Here is a 19481-nt window from a genome sequence, read left to right as displayed (position 1 = left end):
AAATGGGATTAAAGTTCTCAGCGGCATCAACCTTCATTCTACTGAAATAGCTACAGGCTTGTTGACACTCCTTTTGAGTTGCTCCTGATGTACATTCCTGCTTCTCCTAAGATGTAGACACAGTTCTCTGGTCTACCTACTGTGTTCTCTTTTGACCATTAAAACCTCAACATGTTTATAGTAAAGCTCCAAGAGTTCTCAAGTTCAGATCTCAGTCTTTCAGCTTGGTCTTCCAATTATACTGATAACTCACTGCTCAGAACAGGCCACCTCTGCTATCACCTGCCATACTTCTCTCCAAAATAGCTTCCTTCAAGTCCAGCCCACCGCCCTTCTAAAATATTGCTCTGGTTCCTTGTAAGCTGTAAGTCACCATTTCTGGTACCATCAACCAGGCTGACGTCTCTAGCTCTTGAGTAGATACTGATCAAATATAGCTTTGTTCCCACAATCCAGAACGAGCTCTTGGTCTAAATTTCTTACCAGTCTACAATACTGGGTAAGAACTGGCTTCTGTTTATATTAATTAGCCCAGCTACTGCATTGCACTCTTTATTTGGATTCATTTACTATAGCTATGTACTTTAAATTGTTCATCTGCTGCACACACTGCTGGTGACCTATGCAGATCCACTTTTGGGGGCCATGGGTATTAACTAACAGCTCACATCTCTACTCTTTGTAAAACTGCCCTTGCTTGTAATATCTTGGCACCCTTTCCCCCATACAACTAGCTTCCCTAAATCGATGACTGCTTGTTTCTTGCATGGTAGCATACACCTTTAATCTTAGCACTAGGAGGCAGAGGTAGGGGAATCTCTGTGTTTGAGGTTAACCTGGTCTCAAAACAACCTATGGTTCAATCCATTCGTCATACTCTGTACTGTCAGGCTAAGGCTGTTCTATCTATTCCCATCTATGTAGACCAGGCTGGCCTCAGACTTAGAGATCTACCTGTCTCTACTTCCCAAGTGTGTGCCACCAGATTTCTTAAAGCACTTATTCTGTCACTTCACTAAGAATGTCCTCTTTGGGAATCACTAGGACTAATCTAACACCATTTACAAATAAAGGTGCTTAAGACAGGAGTGAAATGTTTGTCTTAGGTCAAACAGAAAACCAGAAAACTAAAATCTGAAGTGAGCCTGACTCTCCAACCTGCAATCTCAACAAACTGCAATGGCCCCATCTTCAATCTGCTCTCCCCTAGCCAGCTTAATTCCTGCTTCAGGGCCTGGGTATTTCTCATACTCCCCTACCTAACGTGGCAACATCACTCTCACCGTGGCTTTTGTATTACAGCATTCAATACCCACAACTCTATTATGCATATATGTATCCTTTATCATGAGCTCCATTAGCTTGCTTTTGCTATGCCGTCAGTGCCCAGCAGTCCCCCCAACACAGAGGAAGTACCCCCAAGTTCGTGGCTGGATGAGTAGCAGAGCTCTTACAGGGTATTACCTACCCTGCATGTTCATATGTCAACAGAAAGCTGTAGTAACACATTTATTATGCAAGCTTATAATCTCTCAGAGGACAAGAATTGTCTTATTAATTTGAGGCAGATAGAACTCAAGTGATTGTTCTACTTCCAAAACTTTAATATCAACTATAGCTTGCCTTTCCATACAGACATAAGTATTAGGGTGAACCCCATGCAACTATGAAATGCATAATTTATAAAACATTCTGAAGTTATTTACCTGGGAGATCTGAATTACAAATTATATTTCTCATTGTTTAAATATTCCTGTAGGCTGTAGTTCTTTGTATTTACTTACTATATAAGTAACTTACATTTAGTGTATTTTATTCTGCAACAAAAATTTGAGATACCCAAATAAAGTGTAGACATGACTGTGTTTAAAATAGTAATTTTGAAATTTCTAAGAATTCCTGGAAATATTGATTCATTGTTCCCAAATTTCAAAGAGTTACATGCCAGGAATTTGTAAATGCTGAAAAACTTGCTTTTTGTTACAGTGTATTGTGATTTAAAAATGTATCAATTTTGCTGAATAAACAAACATACTTAAAAAATAAAGGTAAAGGATATTATACCAAACACCATTTTTGTAAATATAAATTATCTTTTCATTTTTTATTTTAAAAACAATTCCATTTGCAAAATATAAAAAAATAGGCTTATTTTCAAAGAACCCTTTAAATACAGCTTTGATCATAATGATTTATTTACAAAAAATAGAGGCTAGTGCAACAGTACTGACAGTCGCTCATCAGAAGAGTTCGTATTAGTCTAGCAGCCTTCGGGAGCAGGCCTTTTACCTGGAGATCTACAATGACATAGAAATCAAACCAGTAATGGCCACAGACAAATGTAATTTGTATTTCAACCTGAATTTGAGCAACCAATGCAGACAAATAATTATCTGGAATCTGGAACCATAAATCTTAAAATGAAGGGAAACTAGAATGTTTGTTTCTATTTAGTTTTTCAACAAACCTACAGCAAACATTCCATCTCTGTGAAACATGAGCCAGCATTTCTGATGAGTGATTTGTAGCCACACATGCTAAATAAAGGCTTCACCGGATGCTGGAAGTTCAGGTTTTATACACCCTAACCACACACTAAGTGTTGATGGCCAAAATACAAGGTCTGCGTCAGAATCTCACTGTAAATAATTAAGCAATGGAATGGCAAAGGTGCTAGATATTTCTCAGAGAAATCCATGACTTCTCCAATTTCTGTACTTAGTGTGTTCCAGCTGGATTACAACTAAAGCACATCTATAACAGACTTTTTCTAACAAAAGTATCCCCATTCAAAATGGGCTAGTTAGATAATACCTTATTTATAAGTTCTCCAAGTTTAATTTACCCTTGAAATATAGTCATTCTTGTAAGAAGCCAATTCCTTGCTATTGCACATGGTCAGTTTTAAAGCCAATCCAGGCAAGAGAGTTCAGAAAAAAAGAACATTCATCAAATTATTTACAAATATTGCAAATGAGCTTCTCCCTGAATTACAAAATGGAAGATCCTATACATTTTCGCAGTGGCTATCAGTTGCAACATCAGGCAGATGGTACCCACTCCAGGTAGGGGCAGCCAAGCTCCACACACACGAAGATGCAAAGAGCAGAAGACATCAAGATGACTTAGCAGTTCTTTCACTTGTAACACAGACATGGGGTTAGCAGCTATGTAGCTCTGCAGAACTCTTCTGAGCTTTGTGCTTCAAACACAAAGGACTTTGCTGTTGCCTCAAGAACATACACTGGGATCTTCTTTTAGCTCACTTTCTTTTCTCTAAGGTCATATAAAAAGTGAGAGACATTTTCATAAACCACAAAGGTGATGCAGCAGGCTGGAGTCACTCTAATCAGATTGGGGGCGATTCCTTTGTAAAATCCACCGATGCCTTCTTTCCTTTAAAGGAGAAGAGATACACACTTACTATCCTAAGCAGCCAGTGTGACTACATCAGCACTTCATTAGCACAGAGCACAGAAGAAGCAGTCAACCTCGCCCCACTTACAGGTGGGCTGAAGCCACTGTATGATACCTTGAAGGGATACCATTTATGAGCTCTTTATAAATCCTTATGGGGCAAGGACACCTTAAAACACAACTGTAGAGTACTGTGTTTTTAGTGATGCATTCAGATGTTTTTAAGTGAATGACAAAGCTGACAAAACAGATCTAACTTAACCATCTTTCATGGCAGCCAGATGTGGTGGTTCAGGTCTATTATCTCTGTTCTGAGGAGGGCGATGAGGCAGGAGGGACTGCTACAAGTCTAATGCCTATCAAGTCAGCCCGGACTGGACACTAAGCACCATGCTAATGAGAGCGGCATTCCAAAGACTCTATCTCAAACAAACATGCTTGTTTGCAATCAGTATGTCCATGACCTCATAATTGATATGTGGTACACAAAACTAAATATAGCTCATATAAAAATAAAATTTTATTTCGTTAATACCTAAAATAGGGAAAAAAGCCTAGTAAGTTAACATATAGATTTCCAGAATCTCTTTTTAAAAATAATTAATTTTATATCCCCACTGCAGTCTCCCCTTCCTCCTCTCTCCTCCTAATTCTTACCCCACATCTCCTCTCGCCCCACATCCACTCCTCCATTTCTCTTCAGAAAAGAGCAGGCCTCCCATGATACCAACCAGCTATGGCATATGAAGCAAGCTGCACTAAGACTAGGCTCATCTTCTATTGAGGCTAGACAAGGCCGCCCAGCTAGGGGAAGGGGAGCCAAAGGCAGGCAATGTAGTCACAGTCAGCCCCTGCTCCTGCTCCAAACAGTGAACTAAAGTCAAACACAGTCTCTTCAGGACTTTTAGAATTAAAGGGAAATGCAAGGGAAGTCTACTTATAATAATCTGATTATTCTCATGCATAATCTCTTCTACTCAGAGACAAGGACTTGTAAAAGTTACAGCACCAGTAGTAGATACAGGCCGCTTCAAACATACTTAACTAGCTGACTACTCACATCTAATGCCAATCAAGTATTTTGAGATTTAACCCCCCCCCCCCAACTCTGTGAGCCCAAACAGTCTTATTTTACAGATGAGGAAATCAGGCCTCAGAGACATTGTTTTACCATGACATATACAAGTATACAGGAAAGCAAGGACAGCCACACCCATCTTTTCCACAGCTGACTGGCCAGACGAGCCCTAGAAACTAGTATGGAGTGAACAGTCTGGGCATGCAGGGTAATCCTGGGGCAGCTCTGATGTCCCCGCGCATGCTCTCACCTCCACGTCTTTGTGATCACATCTGTTACACCACCGTAAGACACATGCTGATCCTGAAGGCGGGCTCTCACAACCTGATAGGGGTATGTTGCTGCTACGGCAAATATTTTGGATAGCGCTGCAACAGAGATGTATTCTGATGTACTCTAAAATGAGAACACCAGCAGGATCACTTTAAAAGCAAAAAGTACATAAAAAAAAAATCTAAAAAAATACCATTATCTCTTTAACACAGGGTCTATTTAATGTGGGGTTCTATTTAACATCTGTGCCATCAGCTTATACAATATTTAACTATTAGTTAAATTAGTGACAGAATATTTATTATGATAGCAATGTTGTCAAAGTAAACACATTGTAAAAACCTCTACCTACTTAGTGCTCACAAAAGTAAATGACATGACTTTAAAATAATTATCTTACCAGCTGGGCTTCCGGTAATCTGTTGATGTGTTTGTTGTACTGCAGCTTTAGCAACTCATATGCCATAAACTGAAGGGCACCATGTGATGTTCCAAACAGCCCAGGGACAAATCCCTGAGGGGACGATGAAGATCAAGAGAAGCAAAATTAAACAGTTTTCAATGACAGATGTACTTAACATATTTTCATATGACTTCATGTAAATTCACCTAAGTTTTACCTAAATCACATTTTAATCTATATTTTAATAAGTCATAGTTACACATATTATGCTTATACTACATTAAATATATTATAAACGTATACATTTAACACACACGTGAGATACATACACACACATATACATATGTATGTATATATACACGACATAGATCTTAAGAACAGTATTGCCTTCTCCTTTTTAAGCTGTTTGGATTTTCATGGCTATTTTTCTTTAAATAGTATATATATGAACACAAAAAAGATCCACACTACCAAGAACTGGCATTTTTAAACAGGAAGTTAAATTTAGTAAGGAATTAAAGCTAATAATATTTCAAAGGACTGTACATGGATATTCTAAAAGAATAGGGTAAGAAATGATGAAAGGAAATACAGAACTGAATAATATAGTTGCAAATAAAATTGCCCCTGGTCTATAACCTTGAGTTTATATGCTTAAAATTGAATACAATTACTTCAGCCTAAATGTTATATTTATATATATATATGTATGCATACTTATATAACTAATAATTTTTAACAATGTACATATTTTAATGAGGATAAACAAAAGAGACAGAAAAAGACTGGCAGTTAAGTCTTCCCTGTGAGCCTGACTGGGGAGATCCCTGTGGGTGTGTACAGGGTGGGACACATGCCCCAGACACAGAGCTACAGATATTCCCATCCTGGGAGCTGGAGACTGGAGAGGTCAGGTGGAAGAGAAGAAAGCAGTGGGCAGCAGGACTTCCTCTCTTTCCAAGCATGGAGCTGCCCTGCTCTGCCTGTCCTCCCCACAGATGACACCTCTGAAACTGCAAGCCATGGAAGTTCTCCCTTCTCTAGTTGTTTCTCTCACACACTGTGGCCACAGCCATGCAAAGGTAACTAACACCAAGAGAAATTAAGGCAAGAGAAAAAAAGTACAAAACTGGAACAGATCTTGCTGCCACTAAGAAAAAACTTAAAAATACTGCATTCAGTGCCCAGCACTAAAACAAAACAATGACCAGGCAAGGTGCTGAATTTTCCTTTTGGTTATTATTTTTTAAATTCAGGGTGTATTTACAGCCAGTAAAAATAAGATCCTGTTAAGACTCACTGATCTCTTCTTCATATATTCTCAGAGACAACTTCCAAGGGCTACAAGAAATGGGTGATCTAACGGCATGGCTCACTAAAAAGATACCTGACTAAGGTTTACACCAATGAAGACACAGCTTACGGTAATTAAGAAGCATAGCTTAGAGTACACTTTCAGTATTATAAACAAGATTTCGGTTTCACTCAATTATTTCCTGCATATGTTTGCCTTCTTTTTAGGACTAAATAGAGGTCATTTAGTCGTGAAACAAAGGAGATGGTTTACAAGGCAAGAAGAAACCAGCATGGTGAAACATCTGAGTACTCTGTAGTCTTGGATGGGAAGATTGAGAGTTGAAGGCTAGCCTGGGCTATCTAGCAAGACTTTGTCTCACAAACAAAGCAAAAGCAAAAATAAAGTTAGTATTAATTGTGATTTCCAGTATTCAAAATATATTCATGATAATTTGTTACCTTGTATAATCCACGCACACCTTCATATTTATATATTTTCACAAGTGCATCCAACATTCCTTTATACTGTCTCTGTGAAGGGTTGGCAACACCACCATATTGTAACATCAGGCGAGTTTTCGTCACCCATAATGGGTTTGTAATGCAGAGAGTCATGGCTCCTAAAATCATATTTAAACATTAATTAGCAAAAAGGTTCTGTTTCATGCAATCCAGATTAAGAATAGTTCATTAGATAAAGAACATTGTTTTCAAAAGTGTGCACATAAGCATAAAGAAGGCCCACGTGATCAAGAACTGGGGTATATCCAGGTGCAGTGGTGCATATTTTAATCCCAGAACTTAGGAGGCAGAGGCAGAGGCAGGCAGATCTCTATGAGTTGAAGGCCAGTCTGGTCTACAGAGTGAGCTCTACAACAGCCCAAGCTACAGAGTGAATCCCTGTCATAAAAACAAAAATAAAACAACAGAATCACTGGGCATAAGTAGGGCATTAAATTTAATTAATAAAATGGGGACAATGATATTCCAATCAGCTGAACACAGGTATAAAGAGAACAAGGCATGTCGAGGCTGTATCTGAAATAGGGAGATGTGGGCTCTTAGGCACTGCCAAGAGTCACAAGAAAACTTTGTTTCTGACGGTCAAAAAAGTTCCTCCTGTGGTCAGTGAGAGGTAAATTAAGAGATAAAATGTGAACAGCTTCTTTGTAAGGACAGAGCGAAGCTCTCCAGACTCCTACACCATGCAGCCTGGCAGAGACTAGGTCTTCGGAGTCACACATTAAACAGAGGGGCTATGGTTTAGGGGAGGAGAAAGAAACCAAGGTGTGGCTCCTCAAGCTGCATGTGCCTGCCCAAGACCTGCCACAACCCTCCTCAAATCCTTTCAAAAGTCTACTAAGGCACATTAATAATCTCTACAGAAGTGATCATTTTGCTAACAATCTCATCTGGTGACACACATGGTACACCCCAGCAGCTGGGAGGCAGCGTCAGGAAGATCATTGCAAGGCCAGTCTGGGCATCTTATATGTAACTATATCTTAAAAAACCAACCAACCAACCAACCAAAACCGTCCAACCGCCTGCCCTACCAAAAAATACATCTGGTTAAAATGTTCATTTGTTGAGCTTCCCGAGAAATTTTTTAGTAAATAAATATCAAATTCTATCATGATTTGGGTCTCTGCATGTGACTAGGTATTTGAAAATTAAGACAGTTCTTGCTTCAAAAGAACTGTTAACATGAACAAACCAAGGTACACAATGGATCAAAATAGGTTTTATGAACATTCAGTCTCACTGTTTTTCCTTGATGGCACACATAGGGAATAAAGTTACTAAGCTACAGAATTTGAAAACACCATAACTAAATCATCTCTTAATAATTTTCCAAAAATTACTTTATGTGTTTTTCCTGCATATGTGTATATGTGTGTGTGTGTATAGTGTATGTATATATAGTACTCCATGTGTATATATAGAGATCTCAGAGGCCAGAAGAGGGTGTCAGATCCCTTGGAACTGCCGTTACTGATGGCTGAACCACCACGCGGGTGCTAGGAATCTAACCTGGGTCCTCTGAAGATCAGCCAGTGCTTTAAGTGCTAAGCCACCTCTCCAGCCCCACTCAAATCAGCTGAGTCTAGAGATTTCTAACTTCATATGATTAAATTGGGAGACTTTTATTTTAGAGAAAAGAAAACTCAAGTGTGGAGGCAAAAGGTCACAAGCCCAATCTGGGCCAGAGCAAGGACCTGTACTCTGTACTCAAACAGACTCAGCACCCCAACCCCCGCCCAAGGGATCAAGTTTGGAAGATGATATTATATCATTGCCTTACCAGCTTCAGCAGCTGAGACGAGGTACTCTAATGGCTCCAACTGTTCAGCTCTTCCCTCTGTCTTATACGATTTGATGGCATTGTAACTACAAATATTAAACATAGACCAAGTTTAATCTGAACACGCGTCAAGAAGGAACAGTACATTTAAAAGCATAATCTCTAAAGCAAAAGTCAGTGCAAAGGAAACCACAAATTAAGGTTCATTTCAGAATGGATATGCCAAGAATGGCTCACCTTGGGATTATACCACCCTCCCCATAAAATATGCCTAGCAATATGTATGTGAAATGTTCTAATGACTCCCTTGGTGCCAGGGGCCTGCTCCAGCCTTTAGGGGAACCGTACTGGGTGGGACACTGCATCAGATGAAGGTCAAAGACTGGTGATTTCTGGCCTTATAACCTTATTATTTGTGCTTTAATAAGCACTGTGGTTTTTTCCCTCCCCTTCCCTCCCCTCCCCTCCCCTTCCTTCCCTTCCATTTCTCTCTTTCTTTTTCTTTCTTTCTTTCTTTCTTTCTTTCTTTCTTTCTTTCTTTCTTTCTTTCTCTTCTGTAACCTTTTTGTGCTAATCAGCAATGGTTTTCTTTCTCTCCTGCTCAAGGACCTCTCTCTGGCCAGGTAAGAGGCTCAGAACTCATTAACTCTTTGTGGACCAGAGAGAAAAGAAAAGAATTAAAATCTTTTATACAGGTAGTCTCTCTCTCTCTCTCTCTCTCACACCCACATGCACGCACACACAGGTCAGGCCCAATAACCTCAACTCTACAAGTGTTCATCATGCATAAATGCATGCATGCATGCATGCATACATACATACATATATCCTTTTGGTGGATAGGGCAGAGCCCCTCAAACCACACACATACATTTGGTGGATGGATGGGGCAGAGTCCCAGATGCCACCCTTTATTCCTTTTCTCTGGCCTTCTTAAATCTTCTTAGGCGAAAGTTCTTTAGAAAATTACCTCATGGATAAAATGTTACACAAAGAGGGAGTTACAGAAGGATGTTGATATTAACTTCAAAGCAGTGTTTCAATCTATAACCTCATTATAAGTTCAAAGCAACAGTTTCACATGGCCTCCTTTTATCACAGGGCACACCTGTGGCTTAATCCTTGGATCTGACCTAGAATTTTTTCCTTGATCACAAGTTTGTCCCAAGCCTATTTCTCTTTCTAGTGAAATTGTGAGGCTCGCTGTATTCCTAATTATGCAGCCTTTACTCACTATTCTATGAGGAGTGGGCACATGTTTTTCTTGATTCTAACTTTATTATATCTTTCTGGCAAAACAACAAAAAAGCCTCTTAAAACTTTCTTCCTAAAATTATGTGAAGCAAATCAGGACTTCTATAAAATCATGATCAGGAACTATGAAGTCATCATTTTGTCAATATAGCATTACTACATGATGGTATATCTTTGTAGATCTGCAGAAAATCTGCCCAATAGGGTGGGCTAATGCCCAGGAGTCATTAGACTATGTACTAGTGACAGGAAAAGCCTATCAACTGCAAGAAGAAATCCTGAGTCTCTTGGGACCTTGTCTCTCAGAGCTCAGACATCGTAGGCCATGCAAAAACCAGTGGCCACCTCTAAGAAAGTCACCTGCTAGCCTTAGCCTCTCCTAACACTCCTAAATGGCTCCCGACACTTCAACAATTAATAGCAACAGAAAAAAACCTAGAAGGAGGAGATGCTGTGTCGATATAGACATCAGGAAGAAGCAAACAAAGTCAAGGGACACCAGACAAACGTATGTTCAGGAGCAGTCATCAGCTTTCTGATGGATAAGAAAGAGTATGCCCCAGGCAGACCCCTTTCATAGATTAGCAAGGAGCCTGGCATTCTAACAGTAGCTAATGGGTAACAGTGTCCTAAGGTACGCAGAAACTGCCCGAGAGAGGGAGATCCCAGAAGTTCCTTTGTAGAAGTGGCACTGACCTGGGTGGGTATGGAGACAGGTTCAGTTTCAACAGGGAAAGAGATACACATGGGGACTGACAGGAAGAGTGGACAACCCAGTGAGGGAAAGCAGCCTCAGGCCAGCCAGCGTGAGATTTGGGTTTCGTTTGACAAAAACACAGCCACTCAATGTTTCTGAGCAGGAAATGTGAACCAGGTCTGCTTTTGTTATTTGTTTTATAAATACAATTTTTACTATGTGTATGTGGCTATCTGTGCACCCACAGAAGCTGGAGCTGGAGTTACAGGGTGCTGTGAGCAGTTTAATGCAGGGGTGGGAAAGCAAGCTCTGACTCCCTAGAACAGCAAGCTGAGCCAGCTCTCCAGCCACTATTTTGTTTTCTTAGGCAGGCTGTCTATGACCCAGGCTGGCCTCATACTCGCTACGAGTAAAGGATGACACTGAAAGCCACATCTCTCTGAACCTATCTATCTAGTGTGGCACCAGGCCCCAACTCTCACTTTCCTCTTCAAAGACTTTGGAAAAACTTTACAAACATTACCCATAATATTCTAACATGAAGCAAACTGTTCTATGGTAAGAAAGTCTTGTCACACATAGCATGTCCTCTTTGGGATATATTCTCATCTCTCTCTCTCTCTCTCTCTCTCTCTCTCTCTCTCTCTCTCTCTCTCACACACACACACACACACACACACACACACACACAATCTGAGTTTTGTATAGATTCAATGCTTTTCTTTGTAAGAGCTGACTTGGTCTCCTCACAGCACTACAACAGTGATTAGGACGCACACCGTCCAGCCAGAAGCATGCTCAGCAGCATCGTGTGCCCCTCTACTGCAGGGTCATGGTGCCTTGGACTATGTTCTTTCACACTCAGGAAGGTGAGTGTGCCGGCTCAGGAACACACTTGCAGCAGTTCCTTTAAGGGGAATGCAGTAGGAGTTATTCCAAATAGTGATGACATCTAAAAGGTCATAAGCTATGAAGATGTTGGGGTGGGTTTAAAACAAAACAAAACAAAACAAAACAAAAAAAAACCAAGCTATGAGGAGTGTATCTCAAACTCTTCTAGGAATCAGGCCATTGCTTTCTCTTCCCAACAGGGAATCTCTGGTATATGTGCTTATAGGTGCTCCCAGCTCTGTCTCCTCCTGATTTAAACTTTATTATGCATCAAATGCACTTCTTCAAGCCATCTCAAACAATCTGGAATATTCTGGAATCTAGAATAGCTGAGGATAAATACAGAACTATGCTATTCAATTCTACAGACATTTTCTACTTTGGGAATATTCTAGAACTAATCTCTTATACATGATAACAATAGTTCATTTAATAGGATTGAATTTACAGACTGAAATTGTGAGATATATGTTAAAAAACAGTTTCAGGTTCCTACTGTAAAACTTACAAAATCTCTAACAGACAACTGGTTTTGTTACCTTTTCCTAATCTATTTTAGCTGTTAAAAAAAAAGTGCTCAAGAATACTAACATGGTCCCTGGGAATTCCTGAAGTTGTACAGTACCACCATGAGCTACACAGAGTTAGCACTGGCTTTAACTAAAGCAGAGCTCTTTAGTGTGTCAGCACCCCATTGATCACAGCGCTCAGCTCAACACCTCAACTTTTCTGAATTCAGCTCAAAGCAACAGTTTCTGCAGACCTCCTATCTCATCCTGTTATCTTGTTCCTATTAGAACTCTGTTCTGGGTCAGATATCTCTGATAACAGCTGGCAGACAGGAACGAACAAGCTACTCTGCTTCCCAATCCTGCCAATCCAAAAAACCTGATTAGATGACTCATCAGTTACCTATGTTAAAAAAGGCGATAAGCAGAAATCATTTAAACAAGGATATTCTTCAATTCTGTGAAATCCCCCAGATCTACTCACAAGAAAAAGTAGAGTCCCCAGGATAAACCGGCACCCCACACATTCGGGGTTACTCCTTGATAAAGTCCTCGTAGTCCATCAACTTTCCAAATGGTAGCCAAGCAATGCAAAATTCCTTTATATTTTGGTCTTACTTCCAGTCCATCACTCACTGCATTGAAGAGCATACAGGTGAGAAGGGATGCTGCTCATGAACCACATATAGACACTGCACACGATCAACCCATAAAGGAAATATACTCACCAAGAAAACCTTGGGTAGAGGAAATTGTTTTAGTATGTTTGTTATTTTTTAATTAGAACATCTGTCAATTTGCCAAAGTATTCAGCCAGAGCACACTAAAACCTCTAATATTTTAGGAAGAAACCTTTAACCCAAAACACTTGTATGCTTGTTACAGATACTCAAGGTTATAAACTCTATAAACTCACGTTTGAAACTATGACTCAGGGTGTAGGAAACTTTAGTGGCTTGGAATAAACTCACTTTGCTCTTGTAGAGAACCTGGGTGTGATCCTCAGCACCCACGTGGTGGCTCACAACCACCTGTAACTCCAGTTCCAGGGTCTGACACCCTCTTTTGAACTCTGTAGGTACTAGCCACGAAACTGGTACATACGCATTCACTCAGGCAAAACATACATAGTCAATAAAATAAAATGAAATACAAATATTACTTAAAAAACAAACAAAGAAACAAATCCTAGTCAGCTGCTTCAACTCTATCAAGAATGTGTCAGCACGGTCTGAGGGGCAGCCGCGAAGGGAGTTGAGGAAGGGCAGCCTACAGGATATTCTTGCTCTACCAACACATACACACCTCAGTCAGAATATAAAGTACCCAAGTACTGCATGTGAGCACTATTTTCTAAGCTTGAGCTAGTTTCCTCCATACTTTCCCACACTGTTCTCAGTCCAGGGTCCCATACAGCTCCACACTACGGCACAACTGTCTACAGCGAAGCTCGTACCACCCGAGTGGCTCAACAATAAGGCACTACGGTTTACAGAGATGCTTGTGTCACTGAGGACCAGTTGCCAGACCCACCCTTTCCTTTTTATTAAACAATCTTTTTTTAAAAAAAGTCCTTTATATCTTTTTATTGTATCACATAAAATAGTAGCATTTTGAAGTACAGAATGCCACTATGCCTGGCTATATTTGGCATTTATTTTTATTTTGCTTCTGTAGGAAATGGAAAATACATTTGAAGTAAGATAATTTGAGCAAATGAAGGCTACTTAACAGGTAGGTCTGTGAACAGGCTGTAGGAAAACAATATGGAACAACTGCTTTGTTGTTTTCAGAAGTCACTTAATCCTGGAAGTAAAACATTAAGTACTAGGGAACATTCCATATCATCCATATGACACCAGATTATAAAACCACATCCCATATTATAAAGTCCCACAATACAAAATAACAAGTTTTCTTCATTTAGCTTTGCATGCTCCCCTCTCTAGACTTCACAAGCATCTCTCCTTGCTATTAAACCTGTACAAGATGCCGAGACTGTGGCTGCCATCCCTCTCACAGCCATTCCATCACTTCTACACTCACTTTCCTCTCTCACAGTCAACTGTTCCTAATCTTTTAAATCCATATTTTAGGTCTAGCATGTAAAAAGGAGATTATCACAGCATTTTTATATGCATATATCATTATACTTTTTTTTTTCTTTTGATTTTTCGAGATAGGGTTTTCTGTGTAGCCCTGGCCGTTCTGGAACTTACTCTATAGATAAGGCTGGCCTCAGACTCACAGAGATCCACCTGCCTCCGCCTCCCCACCACTCGGCCTTTATACTGTTTCTATTTCAGCCTTCTCTCCCACTACCCTCTCTTGTTCCCTCTGTCTGGTCTGCGCATTTTCTTACTAGTAAAATGTTCTCTAAAGGATATCCTATAAAGTGATTTGTATAGATTCCTAATTCTTCTTTATCAGTAGCCATTAGAAAGGGAGTGATATAGGTTAAAGGGTATAAATATAAACTTAAAATACAGTGGAAAGTACCTTCCAAAAGAGTTCACACAAATCATAGTCCTTTACATGTAAGCATGTCCAGTTCTCTGCCCCCCACCTACACTGTACTGAATGGAGCCTGGCAAAGAACAATCATCTCTGTTTACCAGTGCCACGCCAAGGTGGAACAGTCAGTTTCTTTCGTCACTGACCTGTCAACATTACTATACGAAATGAGATTAAAGTGCACTGGGCTTCAGGAGAAGCCTGGGCTGGATATCACAGTTCCTTTATTAATTACACGATCCTACCCTCACTGAGCGCCAGCGTCCTCCTTTGTAAAGTGGGTACATCATCCTAAGTTTGGTAAGGTTTACACAAAACACAAACCTTCAGATAGCAGGGTCATTTGCCTAGGAGAGGCATTTTGCAGCATACACGCTTCTGATGTGCCCCTTGGGTTTTGTGCCTCTCCTTCTGTACAGATTTTCTTGTTCTGGGCAGCTTTCCAGTTTTCTCTCAATAATAAGCTCACAATTCAATTGTGAGACAAAAGGTAAACACCCCTGCTTTTCATGGCCATAAACAATTGCTTGCTTTGCTGTTTGAAGAAGTTAACCTTAGCGATAACTGTGTGGCTAACAGATAGGAATGGCCGTGCCCTGGTCTTCAGAAGGTGGAAAGGTTTTGTAGCTAGATAGGACATCTTTGGGGAAGAAAACTGGAGATTTGGGGGGCACAAATGTTGGACTGGTGGAGGAAGGAATATTAGTTTGGAAGGAAGGGTGGGGATGAGAGCTGTTCAGGAGAGAACTGTATTATCTCCAAAGTTCAGGTAAAGTTGTAGCTCTGAACAGGACTACACAGAAGACAGGGCCTTTAAGGAAGGAATTAAGCTTAAAGGGCTATTTGTAAGCCAAGGAGAGAGCTCTCACTAGAAACCAACCTGACTAGCATCTTGATCCTGGTGATCCTTCCAGTCCCCAAATCCCTAAGAGAAAAATAATCCTTTTGTTGTTTAAGCCAAACTGTTTGTAGTGGTATTTTGTTGCAGCTCAAACTACAAAGGTACTTGGGGGGGGGGGGAACCTAAAATAATCACATTCATGTTTTGATGAAGGAAATTGCTCCTTTCTTTTTCTAATTAAAAAAAAAAATGCGAAGGACCAGCCTTGGCTAGGTCTGGGCTCAACAAAAGAAAAATATAATTGCTCTACTATCAATGCAAAAATTTTCATTAAGTATATACAAACATGTTTGAAAAAAAAAAGGAAATTGTAGTGTCCTCAGGTAGAATGAATTTGAAGGCAGAGAAAACAAGAGATGAGACCTGAATGAGTCTTCCTGCTGTCACATAGAAGTTGTATACACAGTGAGTTTTTAGTCTAAATGACCTGAGGAATTTCATGAAAGCAGTGATCTCACATCACCATAATGGCTAGTGGTTTAACACTGAAAGATTCCAGGAGACAGTAACTGAACAAAAAAGTTGGTATATTGAAGGAGCCAAGACCGAAGACATTAAGTTTTAAATTCTTTTTGAAGAACAGCAACAAGTACACTGGCTTTAAAAACTATGTCCCACCATCCCAGGACAAAGTGTTTCAAGTGCGAGGTTAGTTACCCACCTTTTCTTGGTCACACCTGAAGAACTTGTTTCTTACTTAGTTAATACATTCCCTTCCCTGTGCTCTATGTGTATGGCTTGTTTCTACTTTTGTGTGTGTGTGTGATACTAGGTTTTGAGCTTCAGACCTATGGGTGCCTCAATCTAAGATCTACGGTAACAGTCAATCACTGAGCTTATTCAATGCCCATTCCCAACCTCTTTCAATAGCATCTGCCTCAGCCACTTTGTGTTTCATTGCAGAGGGTACCACTACTTTGCCAGGCCTAATTCTGCATCCCTGTAACTTTTCTTAGGACCAATTCACAGTGAGCACGGCCCTTCCCATATGAAGCTTAACGAATTCCTTCACCTTTCTCACATAACATTTCTACTTTTTTTTTTTTTTTTAAACTGTCAACACTGGAGCTCCAGTTTACTTGGGAGTCAATGAATTGTTTGGTTTTACAGTATATGTATTCAGGATTAACCTTCCTCACCACTGCTAGACAGTAATTTTAATAAGTGGGCTTAATTATATATGTAGGCATTATTCAGTCCTGATACCTATTGATGACTGTATTGGTTTATGTCAGCTCAACACAGCTAGAGTTATTTGGGAAGAGGAACCTCAGTTGAGAACGTGCCTTCATCCAGATGGCCTGTAGGCAAGTCTAGAACATTTTCTTGACCACTAGTGGGGATGAGCCCAGCCCACAGTGTGGAGGTGGGGATGCCGCCCCCAATTCTACCCCCACTGCAGGAAGTCTTAGTTGTACAAGAAGCAGGTAAGCAAGCCATGAGGAGCAAGCCAGTAAGCAGCACTCCTCCACAGTCTCTGCATCAGCTCCTCCTCCAGGCTGCTGCCTTGAGATTCTGCCCTGACTTCCTTGGATGATGGACGAGAAAGCTATAAGGAATGGACCCTTTCCTTCCCAGGGTGCTTTTGTCTCAGCAATAGAAACCCTAACTAAAACACCAACACATCTTTTCACTGTTCATCTTCCTTAGTTCTTCCTTTCACCATTCAGTCAAACTGCCGGCGTTACCACTACACACACTTGCTCTGCTGTGGGAAGGACTTCAACTGGGGATTACTATGTACTCTTAATTCCTTATTCTGTTACTAACCTCTTTATCTACCCTACAAGTTTCCAATACTCTTCTCACGCTAAGATAATGAATCTTCTCAGGTAGCAAGAATTGCCTTTCCTCAATCTAGTCAGCTCTGGAGCACTGTCCGAATCCCAACCTGGCCAACCCTAAGTCTCAGCTCCTTATCCTTCTGCTTCTAGAGAAAGCTGCGTCAGAGGGACACCAAGCCACAGACCTACCTCTCAAGAACTCCAAGACTATCTATTCACATTCAAGTCACTGTTAGCAGGGACTCAGAGGTGCTACGGGGAGAGGGCAAGTGCAGGGCAGTTTCAGAGTGAAAGGGCTGAACCCAAACCTCAGCTTGCTATTTACCATCTTGTGACTTGGACAACTGACTCAACCCCTACCATTATCAGCTTCATAAAGGGAATAATAAATGCCTATTTACACGTTAAATCAAAGTTAGTTATCAATGTTTGTAACTATTATAACAATTATTTATAGATGCATATCAAACTCCATGGAATTACTTCTCTGTAGTGTCTTTTCTAGAATACACTCTACAGGCACCACATGCTCTCCACCACGGAATGTCTTGTTTCCTCTAGCTGTCAAAATATTAATCCTGTTGAGGACTTTAATATGGAACCTTGACAGATACATACAAGCCACCTATGTTTATTTTTTTAAATATTTACTTTATTATTTTATATTTCATATGTGTCCCTGGGTGGGTATGTGCTGGCAGAATCCAGAGATGTTAGGTTTCCCTGAAGCCAGAATTATAGACAGCTGGGAGCCACCTGCTCAAAGTGGGTGCTGAGAACTGAATGTGGGTCCTGTGGAAACGCTAAGTCATCTCTCCAGCCCCAGCTTTCATTATATAGTCTTTTTATATAGCCTATTTGTGCTTTTATTTTTTTATTTGAATATATTCTACTTAGCAAATGATTTCATGTTGTGTAGAATCCTTTTATATATCTTAGGCTAATTACATTTTTAAGTTTCCTAACAATAAGAAACTTGGTACTTCTTAGTTCGACTCCACTGTTCAAACAGTAAGTCACATACATCAAGTAAATTGAATAAAATTAGAATGCTCGATTTGATTTTCGGGAAAAATTTAGTTTGTAATAAATGAAATAACAGAAATGGTTTCTAAATAGTTACCAAGGCTCACCTATGTAACGCAACTTGGTATTAATTCCTAAAATGCTAATTTCCATATACTTAATTCACACTTAAATAGTTATTTAGAGTGCTAACTTCACCAGACAATGCATATTTTAAATACTGCAAACTAAAGAAATCTTAGTGAATATTTTAATCCCAAACTATGACCTTACTCTCCGAAGGGGACAATGCGCCAGCTCACACACTTGTATTTTCTGACTTTATACAGCCAAACACGTGGCTGCCCTAAGACTTCAAATTACCCCAAAGAGTGAATGACTCGTGAACATGAGGTCAAATGTGGTAACCTCCTTTCTCTCAAACTTCACCCACTTTCCCTATCCTTTAGGGTTAGGGGATACAGGGAAAGCCGGGGTCCCCTTCCTAAATCCTAGCTCCAAGTAACGCAGGGCGTACAGCATCATCTTCGGGGCTCTCCCCCTTGTAGTAGAGTCTGAGGAAACCTTTGGGTGTGAGTGCTTCGCTGGGGCTGGCAGCAAGGGAAGCCGCCCGGGACGTGGGCAGGCTCTTACCAGCGAAGCGGATCTTCACGAGGTCGAGCGGGTGCAGCGCCAGGTTGGACAAGACCCCGCCACTCACGCCAGCCACCAGGTTCTCGTACCGGACGTGGCGGAACACCGCGCTCCACGCCGCCGACCCGGCAGCCGACTGGCCCTGGCCTGTCATGGGCTCCGGGTTCGTCGACACTACGGCGTCCAGCGCCGCCGACGTGGGGCGAGATGTAGTGGCCGCCACCGTGGCGACAGTCGCGGCCCGGGGCCTGGAACCGCAGGACGCGAGCCCGCTTCCGGGACCGGAGCCCGGGACGCTGCAGCAGGTAGGTCACACCCGCGGCAAAGCGCAGAGAAGGAGAAGCAGCAGAGCCGAGCTTGCTTAGCCCCGCCCACCAGGCCTGGTCCCGCCCACAGCTGCGCGCGCTCGCCCTCGGGACACGACGCGAGCGACAGCTGAAGGACCGCCCCCTCCAGCTCCTAGCGGGAGAGACTACGGAACGCTGCGAGGTCCAGCTGAG

The 19481-nt window shown here is 41.1% G+C and overlaps 1 protein-coding gene across 1 annotated transcript; it reads right to left on the bottom strand.

Moving 5' to 3' along the window:
• Positions 1-1323: 1323 nt before the first annotated feature.
• Positions 1324-19361, bottom strand: Slc25a32 (solute carrier family 25 member 32). Its single transcript, XM_021183331.3, has 7 exons — positions 18982-19361; positions 12608-12758; positions 8773-8858; positions 6927-7087; positions 5169-5282; positions 4746-4891; positions 1324-3396 (listed from the first exon to the last, which is right to left on the bottom strand). The coding sequence occupies exons 1-7, from the start codon at positions 19133-19135 to the stop codon at positions 3258-3260; spliced, it is 951 nt and encodes a 316-aa protein (XP_021038990.1). The 5' UTR covers positions 19136-19361; the 3' UTR covers positions 1324-3257.
• Positions 19362-19481: the final 120 nt, after the last annotated feature.

The sequence above is a fragment of the Mus caroli genome, unplaced genomic scaffold, assembly GCF_978045245.1.
Source record: "Mus caroli unplaced genomic scaffold, Mus_caroli_1 scaffold_16, whole genome shotgun sequence".
In the NCBI taxonomy this organism is placed as follows: domain Eukaryota; kingdom Metazoa; phylum Chordata; class Mammalia; order Rodentia; family Muridae; genus Mus; species Mus caroli.
Note: the sequence above shows the minus strand (reverse complement) of the source record. Positions and strands in the feature narration are given on the sequence as shown.